Genomic DNA, 21,691 nt, shown 5'->3' on the forward strand with positions numbered 1-21,691 from the left:
CCTTGCCACAGCCCACGGTGTATTTCCATCAGCAGAGCAGCCACGTACACTTTTACGCCTCCGAAAGGTTTCCACTAGGCAAGCCCAAAGCGAACATGTCAGCGCGATCCTGGCTCCACAACACCTCCCCTGCACGTCTGCCACCGCGCGAGTCAGCCAGGCGCTCCCTGCGMGCCTGCGCGCCAGGACCACGGGGACAGGAGTGCCACCTCCAGGAGCGTGTGGCTCGCCAGGGCAGCGGGGGGACGGAAACGCCGCAAAATGAGGGCACCGCARCAGAGGCTTAGAGGAATAAGCAGATGGCAGGTGGGGGGGAGGACGAAAGCGCAAGGGGAAGGGAAAGACAGCACCCGGGGAGTCGTGCGAGGGAGCACTGCATTGCTCCAGGTCTGTCCTGAAGGCCGTCTGCAGAGCCGGCAGTGCTCAGCTGCAACCCCGCAGCCACATCCCACTGAAGCAGAAGTCTCCTCACACGTTCGGGGGCATTTTGTTTTTCTGGTGGAACTAAAACGAAGCAAACACATGAAGCCACATATATGAAGCTGGACGTGGCCTGCTGGGTATCGAAAAAGGATGCAACCTGGAAAGCGTCTCGCCCCAGGGCCGCCAAGCAGCAAGCCAACGCGCAGCCCTGCCCGGGAAGGCAAACAGGGCTCACCGTTCACTGCTTTCCGAATAATCCCTGGAAGCTAGCACGAGGCTGGGGAAGGACTCAAAGGCAGAACCTCTTCTGCTGGAAAACCAGCCCCGCTTCGCGTGGTGCTTTGCAGTTTGCCTCCCAGGAAGAGTACTGGCCCGTCCTGACCTAGCAAGAAAGCTTAGAGGCCATAGCGCAAACGGCCCAGCTACAGGGCCTTAATATGTTGATTTAGAGCAACCCTGCACAGAAAATGGCTTAAGTCTAATGATCCACCACAAGAGAGTTTGATTTTTTAAAAGGATAATTCACTGTATCTGTTCTAGTTAAACAGAAAACTCTGTGTCATAATAAAGCTGTCATGATGTTCTGGAAATAATGGTCTCACTGGAGGAACACACTGTAATTTTATATCCAGCTATTTAAGAAGATGAGGCCAAGCCCTGAGTGGCAAACACTTTGATGAAACAACACATGAATTAAACATAATTATAGCAGAAAAACAGTAAAACAGAACTAATCATCAAGGCCTGTGTTGTACCGCGAGCGATGACATTTGCATTGGCACAGGGCATTCCCATCCAGAGAGCTCCAAGTCCTCCATGAATATCAGTAATTAAATAGTCAGCTAGGCAGCCTGAGGGAGACGAGTTTCGCTCCCCCCCTTTACAGAAAGCGAGGTCAGCAGCCACAGCGGATCGGTGGCGGAGGCTGCCGGGACCTACGGGGACGCCGGCTCCCTGCCGGACCCCACGCGCGCCCTCCCACCCACCCACGTAGGCGGAGGCGTTCGAGCCTTTCAACACCCAGGTCCCAAAGCTTTTCTCCTCCTTCTCAGGACTGCAAATGAAGCCGGGGGAGAGAAGGAGCCCCAGGCTCCGGGCGGCAAAGCCTAGGAGAGGCAGTAGCCAACCTCCCGGGCTCGCCCAGCGGATAGACCTGCTACCAGGGCCGAGCTCGCCGCGTCGATCCGGGACGCCTCCCGGCAAGGCTGCCTCCTCTCCTGCTCTCTCGCCTCCTCCTCCTGATGATCCCTGCTCAGCCTCGTTCCTCCCCACCTCCCCTTGCCCTTTGCTCTTTAAGACGACTATCCCGCCCTTCATTTTATCAGGCTTTTCCCAGCGGTAAAGACACTACACGTTACAGGCAGGTGATTCATAAAATGTGCCTCTCCCCATGAGTTTTACAAACGTTAACTAAYGCTTAAAATACCCCATGGAAGTGATTCCATTTTTGCAGGTGGGAAAACTGAGATAAACCAGCTAAGGCCCGAAGCACGACGACGTTTATTTCTCAAGGCCAGCGAACTTAGCTTTAATACAGCTGGGCAGAGAAATGAGGGCTCCGTGTTTGCCAGGCCGAGGTGGGATTTAGCCGATACATGCTCAAAGAAACCACTCGCACGCTCAGAGCTAGGCCTGTTCTTACACATTTTTAATTGTTCCGAACTTAACCCTCTACTCTTAACGAGCAGCAGCAGGAGTCCACCTAGCCTGAGCGTGCACAGGCGCCTGGGTACGTTTATTTTCTATGGAGCACGCTCCAAGGCTAGCAGCGGCATCAACCAAGTCAGTCCCATGTTGTTACTACAGCTTAGTTGCCCAGTCTACCCATCCCACGCTATTAACACAGGGCCTAATTGCCCTCCCATCAGCAGGTTTTTTTCTAATTACAGCAGCGTGAGCTGGACTCAGGCTTACGATACATAGTCTCACTAGGAAGGACTCAATGTATTTCCTCTCTGTAAAATTAAGATGCAATTTTATATGGGCCTATTTGCTGTAAACCTATCTCTATATGCAGTCTTCTCYCTTTGCATATTTAATCTAGAAAAGAGAATACAACTGGGTTTAGGAAGCCTACTTTTTTCTAGGTTTCCATTCAAGCTGGATCTCAAAACCCTTCTTTATGTCAACAGCAGACAACTGTTTCATAGACTTCATCTAACAGGGTTGGTAACTAACCTAAAAATGGCAGATGGGAGCATTAAATATTTATTGGACTGGAGCATATTGATTTCCGAAATTAACACTTTGCAAATTACTTCTGTGTAAACAGTAATTAAACAGTCAGGCACAGTCCAGTCCAGGTTCTGAGTAAGCCGCAACTCTTTTTGTAAAACATATGTATGCATAAAAAATAATAAAGCGAGATGAACTAACACTTCTCTGCTGATTTCCATCTGCACACTGAATTGCTCTGCAATCATGAATTAAAATTAATTAAAACTTTGGAATGATTTTCCACATAAAATTGGATGTAGGGAGCCCTTGTGACTGGCATTCAGGCATCATGCCAATGAAACTTGCGCTGAACAGGATTAGATGATACATTGCTTTAAAATATCAAGGACTCCGGTGACTTAGTGTCACTAACACTGGGTTTGAACTGGTGATAAGAGAAGGACTGAACCGGTGGTTGTGCCGGGGGAAACCACAGCAGAAGCACAACTGATACAGACAGAAGCCTTATAGGCTCCATGTTTTTTCCAGGAGCTGCAATCATAAACAGCAGAAAGCTGCTATTCGCTGTTTACCCCGCCAGTGTATGTGGTAATAATTTGCTCAAGAGATACTGCATTTTTATTCCCTTAAACAGAACATTAATCTTCCACTTGGGCTATTGTACTAATAGTACTGAGAGTCATGCAGCCTTCTCCTGAATACATCTTTTTAAAAARAAAATTTATTTTAGCTTTGCTTTAAAAATAGCTGACTTTTCCAAAACTACTAGTCTTCCTTTCAAATGCTGTCCAACGTCTTTTCCAGGCCTCTTTTCACATTCACTGTACCTACGCAGGCAGGATCGCGTGAAGGTAAGCTTTCCTATTCAATAAAGCAGCAGCGAAAGCCTCATTGAAGTTAATGGCTGAAGGTATGTTAGTGAATTGGAAGCTCTGAATAACGTCCTGCAACCCTTAATTCTTTTGCGCAGGCTGCTATACACTATATTTCRTTGCTTTAGCTGGATTTTTTCCACGTTCTGAGTAAATCACAGCTTTTTCACTTTCTCCCTTCCCCCAAAACATATGCACTTAAAAACCCAACAGAAATGAACAAACCCACCTACACGGGGATGAACAGTGGGCAAATCAGACTCTGAACTGGTCGGGCGACTGTGGTTACGAAAGGGCACAGGACCCCTTCAGACTGCGCTCTGCGACAAGCRGCTTATCCTGATTTTCCAGGTGGCGGCGGGCTTCGGTCCGGGCAGGGGCTCGAGCAGGGCAGGGCGAGGGGGAAGCTCTGTCCCCGGCCCGGAGGAGCTATTCCGACCCCGCCGTGCGGCGATGCCGACGGCACCAGGCGCCCGACCGCTTTGGCCRTGCCTGGCCCGGCTCCATCGCCCAGGCGAGGACACGGCTATTACAGACGCAGGAGAAGGGTGATCTTCTGCGCCGATGCAGTTAGCAGCTCGGATGGGGTGCGGATGCTGCGCTCATCTAGCTGTGTGCGCACGCAGACAGGCGCGTTGGGTCTGGTCTCCCCCTCTTCCTCCCCGTACAAGGCGCAGATTGGTGTCGTGTCCCCGAGAGCTCCGAGGAGGTTGCGAGCGAGTTTACAGAGGAAGATGAAGAGAACAAGGCTGCCAGGGGACGTCAGCGAGAACTACTGTTCTCCTGGTGCAGTTAAGAGTCACATAATGAAACAGGGGCTGGTTTGTTTGTTTTTTAATGAGCTCTATTTATATTTGACTTTAACTATCCTCATTCATTTTCTCTGAATCAAACCTCTACTGCTGAAATCTTGTGCATCAGAGTTAATGAAGGGTGGCTATAATGTGATTTACCGCATACTTCCAAACGCTAACGTACTTGTAGGAGGGGCTAATTTACAGCTGCAGTGTTTAAAGCTGAAGAATTGATAGCAAAATTGAGCACCAGTTCTCAGCTGCATCACAGAAAGCTAAAGTAATCCTGCAGGCTTCTCTGGAGACATTTTTCTTCCATGTTGTTAGAACACCAAGAGGTTAAGGCTGCTGCTAAAGCTAGTTTTATGGTTCGCAAACTGGAAGCTGGTAAAAAACAGGTGTCTCTTACCCTTCCTCTTCTTTCTGGCTGTTAGGGATGCCTGAGCTTCAAGAGGTTAAAGAAAGAGAAAAAACACCATGTGAACCAACCCAAGGAATGCGAGATCCTCAAGATTTTTCCTTCAATAACTCAGAGTACAATAAACCAAAGTGTTTTGCACCTCATCCCCTTAGTAGAGGATGAAAACAAAAATCAGCTATACAATTCTCTTTACTTCTTCCTCTCCTTAAAAAAGAAGAACTGCTGTTTACAACATAGCTAGAAATCAGAAATGGAGGTTTTCTTCTTGGATAAAGAAATTTAGCCCCTAGCTCCACATTTAAGCATTTAAAACAAACACAGCTTCATTCCTAGAGGAGCAGCTGTGTAATTAAGACAATTTTTGGATGAAAGTGTGATTCAAGAGCCAAATACTATCTTAATTATATACATTAATATTCTGCTAAGAAGATGCTCATCAAAAAGATAACTCATGCTATTGCACAAGGAAGATCACTAAAAATATAAAAATAACGGATAGGGGTGTCAGTGGTGCCTGCGTGAGACGCTGCGGATAACTGCATGGGGGTGAAAGCAGCTCCCAGCTGCAGAGGAAGCGGATGGAAAGTGATAATAAACGCATTTGAGCGAAAAGAGAATCGCAGAAAGTAATCTGCYGTCCGAGGGGAATACTGAACGAGAGAGACGTCTGTGTCGAAGCGAGAGTCGCCCCACGGCTGCCCAGGTTGCTTGGGAAGGATTTTTGGCTGCAGTCTCTTCTGTTTGCTTTTCTGCAAACAAAGGAGCGTATTCACAGGCCAGGCGGCAAAATCGGACCTGGAGGTCAGGAGCGGGGTGCAGAGAGAGGAGACGGGAGTCTCGCGTGCTGGCTCGGGAGCCAGGATGTCTTCCTACAGAGGGGAGCGCAGGGGGTCACCGCGGTCTCACGTGGAGACTGCCAGACCGCAGGGGAAGGACGGACGGACAGCGTCCGACCCTGGGGGATCCCCCTCCCGCGCGGGCAGGAGAGCGTGGGTGGGAGCCGCATCCCCGCCGGCGCGCAGGGGAGAGGAGCCGTGCCGCAAGGAGCTGGGGAGCGAAGGGCAGCGCCTTGCCCAGGGACCGAGCAGCCCTCGTCAGAGCCTACGGCCAGGGCCACCCTGCTTCCGTTGAAACCCTCRTTTAAGGGGCGTTTGGAATTGCGCAAAAGCCGGAGCTCACTTGTCGCAGGTGCATGAGCTGAAACCTGGGGGATCTTTGGCTTACRGCCTCGCAGCAGGGGCCTGTGCTCCCATTTGCCCTCAGAGCTAGGCTGGCTCCATGTGTGACCAGGAGGTCTCCAAGGAAGACCCAGGTGCTGCAGGAAGTGGAGCTGGTAAGGCGAAAGCGGTTGCTCTTTCTGCTGAACTGGCGCCAAACCAACGTCACACAACGGTGCTCTTCTGGTCGAGCCTCCGCAGCGCAAGTGCCCTCTGGGCAGAAACACTGAGAACCCAAAGCACCGTGAAAGGGCACGCAGAAAAACCTCCCTTATCCCACGTGCCCTTTGACTCTCCCCAAAAGACATGAGCTCCGCTCCATCTCTCTGCAACAGCCACGCGCAAGGATTATATCAGGGAGAAGGATCATTTAGAGCAGCTATCCCAAGCTGCTCTAGAAGATGATGCCCACAATGTTTAAGAATTCAGCATCCAGATGACAGGCGGCAGAAAGGCAGCAGCTCGGCTGTCCTGGGGACACACGACAGAAATGCTCTACTCTGCATACAGCAGAACGGGAGGGAAGTTTGAGGGCTGAGCTGCCATTTAGCAAAGTCGCGCGTCCAAATTCCCATGTCCCACTAAGCCATGGGACATGATGGTGAGGAACAGCTGCTCCGTGACTCTGCTGCCGAACACGTGGCACCGCTGGGACAAACCTCACCTCCAAGCAGTCCCCAGACCCGCTGCATGAAGCCTGTTATGCTGCACAGTGACGGCAGCAGCAGTTTGCCTTAGGGCTGGAACTGCATCCCGGGATCCAGTGACTCCAGTGTCTCCCTTGCAATGCAGAAAACTCGCCAGCGCCTCCCAGCGATACCCCAGGAGCTCAGCACAGGGATGGGATGGAGGCAGTTCAGTAAGGCGACCCCGGACCTTCTATTTTAATCTCTAGAAGCCCTAGGAAACGCTTCTCTCACCCACAGCAGGAGAGCTTCACCTGCATGCGTTTGACATTGCAGAGGTGAAGCCTCTTGCGGCTTGTCACGCGCAAGGCTAACAGTCCCCTGGCTTCCCCGGGGAAGGTGGAGATGTTCAGGCTCCCATCGCACAAACAAACGTTTGATTGTWACTCACCTTAAATACACGGAGGGCCAAAGACCCATGTTAATTAGCGCTGACATTTACAGCAGAAGCCATGAGATAAGAGCGATATGAAGATGGATGAAAGCCAAGAGGATCTGGGAGGGAAAAAGGGCTGTGGGGGAGGGTTGGGTTTTTTTGGTGAGTTCTCCTTGAAAAGAGAGACCATTGGCCTTTGAACTCAGTGTTTGAATTAGAACAGGAAAAAACTGCAGTCACTGGGACTGTCTTTTGCCACGTGTCCAAATTGCAGGGTGCTGCACGCTGCTGAAATGACAGAGGAACCACTGGACTGGACAGTCCCAAGTCACTAGCCTTATATGTGGGCCCRAACGTCACATTCAGGCACTGCTTGGCTGCAAGGGTCTGGCTTAGCTTTGGTTCAGAGGATTTCTGAAAAAAACACAGAAGTCCACCAGCTGCCTCTTTCCGCCGAAGCAGGGTCAAGCTTATGATAAAATAAAACCATCTGCTCTTTCAAACTTTCATCCCAAACCAGAATAAACTTCTTCTGATGCCCTTGGGGACTTGGCTCCTTCCATCACTCTCTTTCATGTGTCCAGTTGACATTATCAGGCATTCAGACTCCATGCATGAGATCCACAGGCAYAACCCAGAGGGACTGAAATACAGATCAGTTTAAAACAAAAGCAGTGGTAGTTCTTTTGTTTGCCTTCTGATTTTTGAGCCATTAGGTCATATTCTTTTTATACCTTTTAGCTTTTCTCAGTGACAGAGAAGTGTACAAAACTGAGGAGTTTTTAAACAAAAGCTAGTATGTTTGTGTAACCCCTTCAGTCCAACACCTGAGGCTTTTGGAAAAAATCAGTTTTCCTAAGTGCTGGAAAAGCTGCCTCCATTCATGACTCTCTGTATGACAACGCCAACAGCAGAAACAACTGCCCTGTTTCTGAGCATTAAGTAACCCCACTTCCCACCTTCATCCCTACTGTGCTGCTACCTCCAGGGAAAGAGTCTCCAAAATTCTGAAAATAAGCCCAAATTTCAYTCTGGAGAGCAAAGATACGGAGCAGGGGAAATGTCTTGGCAGGAAAGGGAACGGAGCCGGCACTTGACAGCAGCCCAGAGGCAGGTCCGGCACCTCCAGCCCTCGGGACCCTCGAGCGAAGGTGGCGGGGCCGCGCTCGCGCTGGGCTCTCGTTCACGACCTGTAGACGTAAAGCTCGCCGAGAGGCGGGTATGCCATTACGGAGGAGGGCAGGGGGCTGCCGTCCACCTGCCCCGGAGAGGAGGGAGGACAGCTGTGCAGACACGCGGGTCCGCGAGCAGGGACGGTGCCCTCCCTTCGCGTACGCGACCCAAGTCAGACRCCCCGGTCTCCGCAGGTGTGCTCTTCCAAAGCACAAAATGCAAAACGCTAACAAGAGCGACGGTCCTCAAAGCATCTTTTCTCTCTCCTTTCACCATGCTGCTMATCATGATGTCTGGGGCTATAAAAAGACACCGTGCAAGAGCCTGTCTCTCATTCTGATCTGCTTCCGTGTTTATAACCATCGCTTATCTAATGACACTTAGGAAGTGTTACCAAGGAGACTATTTGCATCCTGCATGGTGTTGCTAAAGCAACACTGCTAAATCAGATGCAGAGCTCTTAGCCTTTAKGTACCGTATTTGCATTGCTATGGAAATGAAATAGTCACAGGCTTAAACTATATTTGGGTCATTCACTCATCTAAACACCTGAAAATAGTCCCATGGCAGCAGCTATGGAGTTCCCCCTGAAAACTAGCGTATCTAGGTCTCTATGTCTTACACGTATTTCTAGTTTGCCTGTCAATGTGACCTACAGATAAAGACAGACAGCTTTTCTTTTATACAATAACCTTCCTATACAGGATATGTTTTTCCTATACATTTGGCTTTTATTTGAATACTTCAGGGCATTTTAACTGTCATGAATAATTACAGCATCTTATTATTTTGTGGAGCACAGAAGGCCATTTATAAGTAGCAGTTACTAACATCAGTTTTGAGCTCAGAGGCACTGGAAGTGAGGTAACTTGCCTGAAGCTTATGGATCAACAGTTCAGCCTCATCCTGAGTCTTGGTTTGGCTGTAAGTAATCACCATTCAAGGGCTTCAAGATGGCCCACGGAAATTTTAAAAGGCTAAATTATGTCTAATATGGGTAAAATACTGATTAAGGAGGTGATGAGAAAATAGAATAAAAAAAAAAACCTATAAAGAACTATAAATGAGCTATAAACAAAAATAAATGTCAGGGGCTATTTAAGGTGAAGTTACAGAATAAATTAAACAAGAAACACAACAGACTACTGGTAGGAGGAAGAGAGAGCAAAATGAACCAAGAGGTGTGTTTGGGATGGTTTCCAAGGCAAGTAACAGCTTTTCTAGGGGTTTGGCCACTTATCAATATGCTAAAAGACATATTTAAAATTAAACACCCCCTCCATCATGTTAATGCACAATTATGGATAACTTTACAGCAAAAATTGCAATTGCTTGCATAACAATAAATTATATGCAATTGTACATATATAATAAATATAACTTAATTATATTTAATTGTAAAAATACAATGGCAAAAGATGAAAATTGTGGACTGCAGAGACCTYGAATGAAACAGACGTTACTTTGCTTGCAAAGTTTCCCTTTTCCCTGAACATTCCCAGAGCCACGTTGCCATGAACCGGAGGCAATGGAGCAGCTCCGTTTTGTAATYGCTGGCCTCTCTGGTCTAGAGCTGTGGCTCTGCATTTGGCTGGATCCTTCAAGATACCAATGAATGTCACAAGCAAAGACATTAAGCTCTCTGAACTCAGCGCAAGTATTTCCGTGTAAATCTAGAGCAATGTATTATCCCTACAGCTTTCTATTCTGATGGTCTGAGCAGTACACTTTGGACAACCACATACAATAATAAAATACTATCCAATACCTAGCTGGAACTCACCATCACTATTTCATGTGTTTATTCCAAAAATAACTCCTGCTTTTAACCCTTTCTAATTTAACGGATAAACTCATGCAAGAACTTAAATACTTGGCATCCATCACTGAATTCAATCAGCCCCCMGAATCAGAGCAAAAGCACCCTGCTCTGCTTCAGTACATAATACGGTTTGGGAGCCTCTCACTAATAAAACCTTATTTCAGTCCAGAAGCACTACTAAAAAGTACTTCTGGGAGCATTTTACCATATATAAAACCTCTGTTGCAACAGCAAATCTGATTTTGCTGCTGAACCTAATCAAGAGAAAGTAACTCTCCTTYGTGGTGAATAGGTTTGAGCTTGAGAGAGCCAACGTCCAGAGAGCATTTCAGCTGCCAACACCTCCGACTGCTTATACCTGGGAATTTAACCCGGAAATATCAGAAAGGAGGGGACAGGACTAAAGAATCTCGTAGCCGTATCAGGCCCCGGTTCGGCCAGGCAGAGTCAGGGATGTCCTTTGGCTCTTTTGCTTTTAATAGCATTGAAGGATGTTTTTCAGGGGGCTGCAAGAGGCAGAAGCTCCTCACCTTACAGCGAAGTCCTGGCAGCTGGGGACGGTCGCCTGCTCTCAGGCCGGAGCTGTGGATGCTTTCCCGAGCAGGGAGAGGGTGCCGTGGGTGCCCGGAGGTCAGCGCTGGCCCAGCGGCCTCGGCACGCTGGGAACACGGGGGCGGCCTGCAGCCCCAGCCCTTCCCTGGGAGGCAAAATGGGGTCCTGAGCCTGGATCAGGCCAACTCTGCGGGAATTCAGGGATGCAGGACCGCGGTGCGGAACAGATGAACTTTCTGCTGCCGAGTTGTCGTGCAAAAAATAAATAAATCATTTTACCTCCCTAGACATCAGTCTATTTTAGGACAAGGGGATGGCACAAGCTCTCTTCTCTGCCACCTGGCAACAGCTGCCATAAGACACAGTTCCTCAAATTTTACCAGTTTCTAAGGTCCTCCACCAGAAGGTGTGCCAGAGACACAGAAGAGGATTTCAGTACTTGACCATTTTCTAGGGTCTTTCTGCTGGTTTTGGATCAGGTCCTAAATCTGGATGGACAGGGTCCGTASTGCATTACGCGTCTCAGCTACTCATCAGGCAACCAGTTCTCTCTGCAGGCCAGCATTTAAAGCACCTCATTAAAATATGCCCCGCTCCRTATCCGACACAACACATTCGGCATAAAAAAGTTCTCACCACACCCTGAAAAGCGCTGCTAGACTGTGAATTATCGTGRCTTCCCGCATCGCAGTTCCTACATGGCCTTATCTAAACTGTGTCATAAATCTTCAGGGTTTCATCTGAACTCTCCTCCTCCTGGTGACACTCTGTACTTCTGAATAACGTTGTCTCCATATGAATTGCAAGAGGCACAGCAATAACGCTCCAGCAGAAGCAAGGGAAGCAGTGGGAAAACAGCTAAAAGCTACGCTGAACTGTTTTCCTACTTGTAATCTTCTGTCATATTCCGAGTTGGAAGATTAGATAGCAAGACTATTCACAGTAGCATCGCAGGCTGTGTATCACAAAACCTTTGTTGTAAGACCATGGCAAGTATAAAATTTTAAACTTGCCTGATGCTTACCTCTGTCACAACTTCATTTGAAGCCTTTTTTTTTTTTTTTTTAATTTTGCATTGGGGTTATTCATAAGGGATGTAGTATTAACATTCCCAATTGGGAGTTTACCCTCAGTCTCTCTTCCCACTCATCCCTTGGCAATTTTTCCTCCTGGGCTTCAGGTTGGACTGACAGCTGGAGACTGACATTAGCTGCTGAGCCACCAAATACACAGAGCATGGGCAAGAGCTACCAGAGCTTGCTCCATTCATTGCTGCACTTCCCACCTGCAGGACCACCTCTTTTCCAGTTGAAACCTCAAGCTGATTTCTAATCTCTCTGCTAAGGCCGCCAATGAATGCCAATACTGGCTGAGAACACCCGTCTAAAGGAAATGCACTCAACACCAGATTATCTATATAGGCCATTAGGCATCCAGCAGGTGGTAAGAACTTTCTGCCACAACTAATGCAGGACAGATTTCAACTGGAGGAATAAGGCTCTCGGCTGTCAGGACTTATCACTTGGCATCTCAGCCCTGAACTTGCGAGAGGTCTTTAAAAAAAGGTATTCATAGATTTAAATAGGGGGAATTTTTTGCATCTTTACARGTAAATTTTATCCCTGAAAGGCATGTAATTGTTGAAGGGATGAAATGCTAAAGCAGGTATATTAAATGATACACAGAAAGTTGATGGGAATGTAGAAATCCAGCACTGTATGTCAGAGGTTACCCAGATTCTTTATAATGTGTTCACTGCATTTGTATAGACAAATCATCCCCACTACTTCTCCTTTTCCCGTATTTCCATATTGAAATGCTGCAACATAATAGATTAGTGAGGCACAAATTTCTTCTCCTTTTTCTATCACATCTGTTGAAATGACTCACTCAGATTCTGTTGGCAACTTTTAAAGTTATTTGTATCCTGCTTTCTAAAGCTATGCAACATTTCTATATGAAACCACCTCATCCCTTCCTACCAAGTAAATACTTCCTAAGTATAAAAACCAAGTATTTATCACAGACCAAAATGATCCTGCAGGATACATATAAAAATGCAATGGCACTAGGTGCTCAAATAAAAGAAATCCAGATTAATATCAATACAATTAAACACAAAATTAAACAGATATCACTGAAGGAGATTTGAACTGACCTTCTGAGGAAGAGTTGGAATCTGGGTTGCAAATAAGCTCTGGATCTACGGCTGCTCGGCTTATCTGGCAGAAGCCTATCCAGTAGCAAGTTAAGACTCTATTGCTAATTTTTACATTAGATGGTGTTGATGAGCAGCAGAGCACAAAACACAGGCACGTCTCCATCCAAGCAGCAGTTAAAGGGAACTCAAGCAGAGCTGATGCCTAACAGAGGGTAAAAGATGATCAGCAGGGTTTTTAAATCATATGTTGACATATGGGAAGTCAATGTAAATTAGAATGAATCAAGTATAATATGATTACATTTCTTCTGACCAGGTCAGGGTCAGGGTGTGAGCTCCAGCTTTCAAGGATGCTGAAGCCGGAAGGATGTCCAGACAAGCACGCCGGGGCTGCTCGCAAAGGGGGAAATGGGAGATTGAAACTCCAGCAACCTGCATCCCACTGCCACCCAKCCTTTGCTCCTCTGCTCCTCCATCTGCGAAGGGGAGCAATGCCCCGTGTGAAAGTCCATCAGATGGAGGCCACGGGGGGCCAGGCTTTCAGACCAGCCCCATACCATACCCAGGTCAGACTTTCACGCTCCCATTAGGGTCCCTAAGGAAGAAACCGATACCCCAGAAGTGCCCCTCGTTATTTCCACTGGGACAAGAGTCCAGATTTCTGACTCTGCTCAGCATCCTGAGCGCTGTCTCCTTCTTTGGTGCCCCAGTAAGATCTTCTCTTCCCAGTAAGATCTCTTCTCAAAGGGTAACCCTAAAAGCCCGTGCAGGCATATTGGAAAATTCTGGCCCTGCCATGCTTTGACCTATTTGCCTTTTAGCAAATTCTTTGCTCACATACAGTACTTTCAGGGACTATAAATATGTTTTGCAGTYAGGAGTTCTTTTTACTTCCTTGACAAAACATTATAAAACTTGGTGAACGAAAGCACTGAGATCCCTCTTACAAAGAGGGATCCAAAATCAATACCACCACTAAAAATAAAAATGCCATTTCAGGAAAGATATGACTGTTTCTGAGAAGAGGCCTATGTTGGCATCACCCTTCCCTCACTTTTGGGAAAGGCACCTATAATGCCTTCTGAATCCCCTCTATGAAAAGTGTGTGAAAATGCTTAAAACCTGCCAAAGCTGGCCCAGCTGCCACTACCATCCACCAAGCTTTTATTTGAAAGCAAACAGAACTTTTGCTTTGACCCAACATGAATATTTTTTTAACATACCCCAAAAAATAGAAACRTTTCCACTCAGTCAATGGAATTCTTCATCAACTTTATTCCTCTTCAATTATTCATGCCATTGCTTCCCAGAATATTCCCCTCGCCTGGCTAGGAAAGCACTCRGTAGTGGTTTCTGAAGTCACATGTGAAGTTTTCATTACACCTGATGCACTGCACCCAGTCACCCTCCGTGGCACAAGCCAAAGGGAGCATAAAGGGGAAAGTGCGAACAAGTAAGCAGCCCAAGCCAAAGGCAGACCTGCACACATTTATAGAGAGCCCTACATCTAATCCACAGGCTTGTTTCACCAGCAGCTGCACTTGTTCRCATTAACTAGTCACAGAGCTCCCCAGCCATCGCTTCGCTGAAAGGACTGCAATGCAACTGGAAAATAACCTGGAAGCTGCTAATCCTTTCAAGTCCCGATGCTAGACATACTGTGTGTCCTGGCCATATCATAAAAATGGTGAGATCRCCTCCGAAAGACAGTCAATAGGGAATCCCTGCGTATGTCCATGCACATGCGTGTAAGTCCACACATGCAGGAATGTCTGGAAGTGTCCGTGTTACCAGCATGAAACCACAAATATTGAATATGAAGGAACAAAGAGAGGGAAGAGACGTCACAAGCAATGCCAGTAGCTTTAGAATTTATTCTGTCTAAAAGTCTATTACCAGTTTTCTAAAAAATGTTTACACTTTACGCATTGAATGTCTTTTAATGAAAGAAAACTTGCATGACATTTTATCTCTGAGGCTGGTCAAGAACTATTAAGATTTACATTTCAGACTTTTGCATAAAATAGACCTGAGGTTTAACCTGACAGTTTTCTGAGAACTAAGAATCCTTCCCTACACTTCAGCAAAGAGTTTAACTAAGGTGCACTAACAGAGAATTACATAAATATAACATCACCACGGCATCCTCTGCCCTACAATTTTAAAATACTATCCTATTTGACTTCAGTAACTAAAAGGCTAAATAACAAGTAATATATGCATGCTGGTAAAACTGGAATCTTACATGCAACTCACTTGTACCAGCTAGAGAGCCTCAGGAATGAACGGAGRGGAAAATCCACCCCAGCTCAATTTTAACTACACAGTTGCATCAGCACATATCTTAGTATGAGTAATTATCCAAGGGTCTACCCCACTTCCTAGCTACACAGCTAGCAACACCCAAGTTAGCTAGGTTAAAAGCTAGCTCAGGTTTATGTGTACATGCTGCAGTCACAGCAGAAACTTTAGCCATTGCCAGACTAATTTTCAGTTAAAATTCAGCTCTTGCCCTCCAAACTACTTTGGGATTTGCCAGTTTGCAGCACAGAACTGAGCACATGCACAGTGCTGTGATTAAAGTTAAAAACTACTTTGGGATTTGCCAGTTTGCAGCACAGAACTGAGCACATGCACAGTGCTGTGATTAAAGTTAAAAACTACTTTGGGATTTGYCAGTTTGCHGCACAGAACYGAGCACATGCACAGTGCTGCGACTAAAGTCCGCCTTAGATCAACCACATCCGGACGGAGACAATCCTGGAACAGATGTGTTGCCAACCCCACTCCTCAGGACMGGTCAGGACCAGATTGCTCAGATGTCTTAAAATTTCAAGGCAGACTAAGCCAGAGCACATGTGGATCCCCAGCTTGAAATGAGTAGCCACCATGAAGTTCTGCACCGTAAGTAAAACAACATGTACTTATGCACTTGCCACGGGCAGCAATCACAGCGATGCAGAAGTAGCTGGTTCCTGCAATTATCCTAGCAGCAGCAGGTAAGAAAAAYGGCTGCCAAATCTGAAATCTTCCAAGCCTCTGTACTAAAAACCTTTCCAGGTACGGGGATACCCACAGAAGCTTCTATTTCGGCAGCCTCGGAAACAAAATGAAGCAGTGGCCACTCAGGCCCTTGTCACTCAGGAGTTCAAAGCAAGCAAAGAGAAACTGCCTTCTCTTACTCCGAAAAGCCCATGAATGCAACAGCACCTTTACCGGTCAAAACCACACAGTGCAGGAGACACAGCTGCTCTGTCTTGTCCAAGAAAGATGTGGTGGGAGTTTGCACAGGGACTGCATCACAATCCCTGCTGTCTCCCAAATAAACCCAGGATGTTCTATGGGCGACTCTGAGGCTGCCATGGCAATGAACCACTCTGTGACAACCTGGGCAGGGATGTTCAAGAAAAAGAGGATGGATCCAGCTAGAGASCAGCCAACATCAGAGCAGGCTGGAGGAATGGCCTCCATCCATCACTGCAGTGTCTGAACACCCCAGCTCCATCTGCCACTGGTGTGGAGAAKTTTTGAGTTCTCACCTCAACATTATCCTTACCTGCTGAACAAGAGTGGACTTAGGAAAGATGCCTTTGGGAAGCTCATAAGAGCAGGGCAAGTGTGTGGTCTCTGTGTGTAGTAAGCTTCAAAGGATTCCCCTTTCATGACATTATCCAATCTCCCCTAAAACGGGACCCATTTTAGCATTCATAACGTCCACTGGCAATGAGCTCTACAGAGCTACTAGCCACTGTAGATGGCTACAAYCTCCATTTGTTCAAAAGGACCGGGAATCTACTAACTTCATTTGATGTCCTCCTAGTTCTTGTATTGGAAGAGACAGTGAACAGTGGAGCTCTGCCCCTTTCTACGWGCCAGTCAGGATTTTGTAGATCTCTATCATTTCCCACCCTAATAGTCTCTTTGTCCAAAGGTAAAGAGTCCTAGCTGATTCAATCATTCTTTATATGAAATTATTCCAGACCTTTAATCATCCTTGAKGCCCACCTCTGAACCTTTTCCAGTTCTCCTATATCCTTTTTGGTATGGGGGAAGCGGAAGAATCACAACTACACACAACGTTCACATTCATACAACAATGTAGTCATGGCCTCTATTTTCTTCTGCTTTGCTTTGTTATAATTCTAAACTTCATTTATTTTTTTGACTGCTACTGAGCCTTGGATGAACATTTTCAGCTCAACCCCTCCACTGCTCTTTTGGTTCCTAGTGGTTTTCAACAGCAGCCTTTCTTGCCCCAGGGCAAAACACACAGCATCACCTGTTGACAAAGCAGCAAATGACTTCTGGGAAATTTCTGTCAAACTGCACCAATACCTGCTTCATCAACAGGCTTCAGGGCCTTACAAAAAGCAATATGGGAAATGAGAAGTAAGCTTAGTAAATTACTGTGTTTGGAGTACCGGGCAATTATAGGCAGTTAAGTGCAATAAATCAAAGTTCAGTAGCTTGAGAAAAAAAATCTAGTGCAAGAGAGAAGGTCRTATAAACCTGAAAACCTTAGGAAGAAAAAAGCTTGTACCTACACCCCAGATGCACTGACAGGTCAGAGGGAAACAAGCACAGTCCAGGAGAGAACGAAAGCAGAAGGGTGAATCTGAATGAATCTCCTGACACTGTAAGGCCAGAAGAAGATGAAATGAGACTTCAAAGAAGAACCAATTATGACAGCAACACGAGCTGAAGTTATTTATTTTTTTCTGTGAGATGATGACCGATCTCCATGCAGCACTACTGGCACCCCTGTCCAGGGGCACCACTTGCACCCCCACTTCTAAACCCCATGTTCATCAGCCCCTAATGTCCTTTTACTCCCAACACAGTTTTATCTAGCAAGTACACAAAATGGAGCTGGCAGCAGGATATTCTTTCCTGTCAACAGCATACAATTACTGAAATGCCTACACCGGCCAAATTAGCATTTTTGCATTCATTTCAGACACTYGTAAAACACCAGTGGAAGGAGGAAAAAAAGTCTGACATATTTGCGTGTCAATGGGACATATAATGCTTGGAATAGCAACCGCTAAAACACAGGTAAAGATCATATAACCATGACTGGTAATCCTCATGCACAAGGAAAAGAAGCAAAGTCCCTGCCGCCTTGGTAATTTGCTTCACGAGTTGCGTTTTCTGGGGGCTTGGTGCCAGAAGGGCAGAGTCACATCCTTCAGCAAACGATTGCTGACTCTGACTTGAGGTTTCCTAGGCATAAGAAGGGACTAAGAACTGTCCTGCCAAGGTACTATCAGCCTGTTTCACATGGTACTTTGGAGCTATAAGCCCAGACTCATCCCATAGAAATCACCCACCCACATGAGTAAAGGTTATTTGTATAAAAGAGCAGTAAATATCGTACGCTCTTTAGGCATAGACCATGCCAGCACATGACTCAGATGTTGATGGGAGTCCCCAGATGCCACTGTAATATCAATAATAAAAAATAACCCATTAGTAATCAACCACTGCTGAAAAGGGAATCTCCAACTGATTTGGGCTGGCTCTGTAATACAGCACATGCTTTCTTTTGCATAAATATCATAGATGCATTTACCTGTGAGAAAACTTACAAGAAGAAATCCTGCTAGCTACCACTTGCCATGGAAAGCTGTCTTCCAAAGCAAGAGGATGTTCAGGGAAGATCAGGAAAACTGACTAGGAAGCTGGAGGAAAGGATTTAAAACGGGAGACAGTAATACTTCTTAGCTTTTACAATGTACCATTGATCTGCTGTCCACAGAAATGGCTAAGCCTTCTTGCAGCTGAGGACACAGAGACAAGGGAGGATAAAGAGCAACTTGCCTGAAGAGCCCAGGACATGGCATTCAGGTCCCAGGCCCTCATCTCTGACCCAGGGGATGGCAAAAACTGCTTTTCTAACATCCTGGACCAGCAAATCTGGGAACTGAACAGCAGCCCTAAAAGGGCACACAGCCCACAAATCACAGTAGGAAGAGTTAAATATATCTAGCAAGGCTGGGCAATAGCTAAGAAAAGAATGCAATAGGTAGAGAGATTTGGAAGTTGTAACCCTAGATGAGGAGGATAGCTCAGGGAGCTACACCAGGATTAAAAAGGAGAATTAAGAGAGGAAATTGAATAAATTATTTTGGAAGAACCACAGGACACTGAGATGGGCTGAACTGGGGATATGTGCCTTGGGAAATGCTGGAGGCCCCTTCAGCTGGAACAGTTCAGGCCAGGCTGCCCTGGTACTAGTAATTAAACAGTACAGAGCCACTTATGCAAAGGAACTGACTGCTTGGTCTTTTTCATCTCAGAAGCTAGGAGATCAGCTACGGCCGGAGTTTTCCACTCAGTTCCACTTCAAACAGCCACACGCATCTTGTGTGATAGTTATCACGAACCACATTTCAGAGAGGGTGGACAGCACAAGCCTCCTGGAGTTTATCTGACCATGTCATAAGCAGATTGCTACCAGATAATTGCAATCTTTTGCTCAGCATTAGGGAAGGACACAGTGGATCACCTTCCGCCATTCCAGAGAAAAAGCCACATCTGGGTTACAGGAAGTGAAAAACTCATAGGAATGCTGAAAATAATCTCACCTCAACCTCCTCGTCATGATATTGCAGCCTCCTCCTGACCACTGGCCATAACTTTAAGATTAACAACCACATCAAGATTGTGGCATCTGGTCTGCTGAGGTCCTATAGGATTGATTTGCACTGACTTTAGCTTCCACTGTCTCCAAAATGACCAAAGCCTGCAGGCACAACTGCGACACCAATATCTGTATTAACCATACCATACCCAGGTGTGACATACTGCCCTAGCATATGTAATTTCAAGGTGTAGGTGTCTAGCGGTTTCTAGTGAATAGCAGCATGAAGTCCTTCTATAAAGGGCTGGGCAGATAAGATTTTAAAGGGTTGTCCTACTCGGAAAGCAACTCTGAGGTCAGCCTGGGGTTCCAGATTTATTGCTCCAAGCACCTTCAAAAAAGACCTGCCTTTTCCAGCTACCAGCTTTTCCAGTTTATAAATTGAAGCTGAAATCTGAGAATGAGGGTGGGCACTTTCCTTCTTATGCATGACCACCAGAAGCAAGCAAATATTCTGCCAGTCATGCCAGACATCAGTGATACTTCTGTATTATGCCTTAAACATCACCAAAGTATCTCATGGTCTTCAGAAGGTCTGCTTTAGTAAAGATGATGGGACAACTGGTGTGTTGTTCTGTGGATGGTCTAATAGAAGCTCTGCTGGTTTTTGCAGGACTAATAAGAACAGAAAGGACTAAAAACTTAGTGTCAATGCATGTAGGAAGCAGATCTATTATGTATGGAGATCTTATTTCTTGTGTAGCAGAGATGTAAAGGTTCAGGAACGGACTTCAGAGACCACCATAGAAAATTTAATGCCCTCATGGCTTCTGCTTTAGCAAGAATAAGCCAAAATTATCCCTGGCACCAGGTCAGGAGGAGGTCGTCTGCAGCAGGAGAGTGCTAGATGGTGGCCGAAGGCTTCCAGTGATTACCAAAGCAACCAGTTCTTTTTGTCCCTAACACTGAGTCAGAGACTAAAGGAAGAAGAACRGTGGACCTTCAATTAAAATACACTTCACAAAATGTTAAATGGCAGATATGTAACAAAATTGTGTGACATTCATACTTTTGCTGCTATGCCTCCAGACCATTTTACAGGAACCTGTCAGATTTGATCACACTTGTTTATTCTGCATTTAAATGTAGGACCTGAGGCAGTCTGGTTTCAAAAAAAGACAGAAAAGGCACATATTGTGCCTGGCAGTTGCTTGGTTTTTACAACATTGACAGTGCCTTGTTAACTCTTTACTCAAAATCAAAATGATTTCAGGGTTCTGCTACATGACAATGTGAAAACAATTCTGCTTGCTGCCTCAGCATGGGTAGCAATTTAATTGAAATGGAATTTAAAGGAGGAAAGAAACAAAAGTGCCAAAAAAAAAGACAAAACCAGGTGATTCATAGATGGCATCTTGGAAATCTCACGTAAGTCAGTGATAAGGAATTAAGTGGCACGTCCCTTCTGGCTCCAGTCTATAAATTCTTATCTGCTTACGGTTGCTCCAGCAAGATTTCCAGCTGACAGCATGGTTCTTAAAGATAAATCCTCCCTGGCAGTTTACAATTGCATACCAACTACTACAGCATCGCGTGTGCCTTCACGTTCGCGTTGACGGAGGGTGATGGTTCGCTGTTTCGGGTGCAGCACCCCCCCCCCCCTTGCAAGGCTCACTCTAAACACGACCACTGCGTGGGCTGAGTTTCCGACTGACCCTGTCCCCGACGGGGCAGGAGGCGATCTTAAACGTCTTCTTGCACAGCCATTAAAACAGCCATGATATAATCACCTTCAGTTGGTGCAACTGTTCCAAACCATCCAATGCAGGGGGAAGGGGGCAGAGGAGCGGAACGGAAGGATAACGCAAATATCCGAAAATTCCTCGGCACAGCGCTAGCTGTCCTCCCCGTCGTTAATCCCTTCCACTCCCCTGGACCGTGCCAAGGAAGCAGCCGAGAGCTCAGCGAGGATGAGGGCGAACAGCAGCATCCCTGTTTTAACGCGCTGCCCGCAAATTCTGCAGCACGCGGGGGAAGCCGCAACAAGTTTTGCTCACGCGAAACGGCCGTGGAAAGAGCCGCTGCCCTCGCTCCTTGCTTAGGGACGGGGTCTCCCCACCTCGCTCCGCGAGGCGAAGCGCGCTCGGCCAAGAGGTGCCCCGGTACCCCCGAACATCCCCCGCGCCCCCCCAAGCCGGCTGCGAGCGGGGGTGCTGCGGGCGCCGGCGGCGCATCCCCCCGTGGGGGGCCCGTGGGGACCGCGTCCCGCGTGGGGTGCCCGCCCCGCCGCGCCGCGCCGCGCCGTACCTTTGAGGTGGTGGTGGCGGGCGCGGTGCAGGCGGCCCTGGCCGCCGCGGGGCAGCGCGGGGATGCTCGAGAAGCTGCTCCCCATGGCGGCATCCGCGCCGCGCCGCGCCGAGCCGAACGGGGCCG

General features: G+C 47.0%; 1 protein-coding gene across 1 annotated transcript in view; it reads right to left on the reverse strand.

The window, feature by feature from the left end:
• Positions 1 to 21,650, reverse strand: part of NEURL1 (neuralized E3 ubiquitin protein ligase 1) — a 159,942-nt gene extending 138,292 nt beyond the window's left edge. Inside the window, exons 1-2 of the mRNA XM_026069672.1 lie at positions 21,566 to 21,650; positions 12,673 to 12,747 (exon numbers count right to left, since the gene is read on the reverse strand). Coding sequence (XP_025925457.1) covers positions 12,673 to 12,747; positions 21,566 to 21,650 — 160 coding nt within the window. The remainder of the gene's footprint in view (positions 1 to 12,672; positions 12,748 to 21,565) is intronic.
• Positions 21,651 to 21,691: the final 41 nt, after the last annotated feature.

This window comes from Apteryx rowi, unplaced genomic scaffold, assembly GCF_003343035.1.
Source record: "Apteryx rowi isolate R43461 unplaced genomic scaffold, aptRow1 scaffold_3, whole genome shotgun sequence".
NCBI lineage: Eukaryota > Metazoa > Chordata > Aves > Apterygiformes > Apterygidae > Apteryx > Apteryx rowi.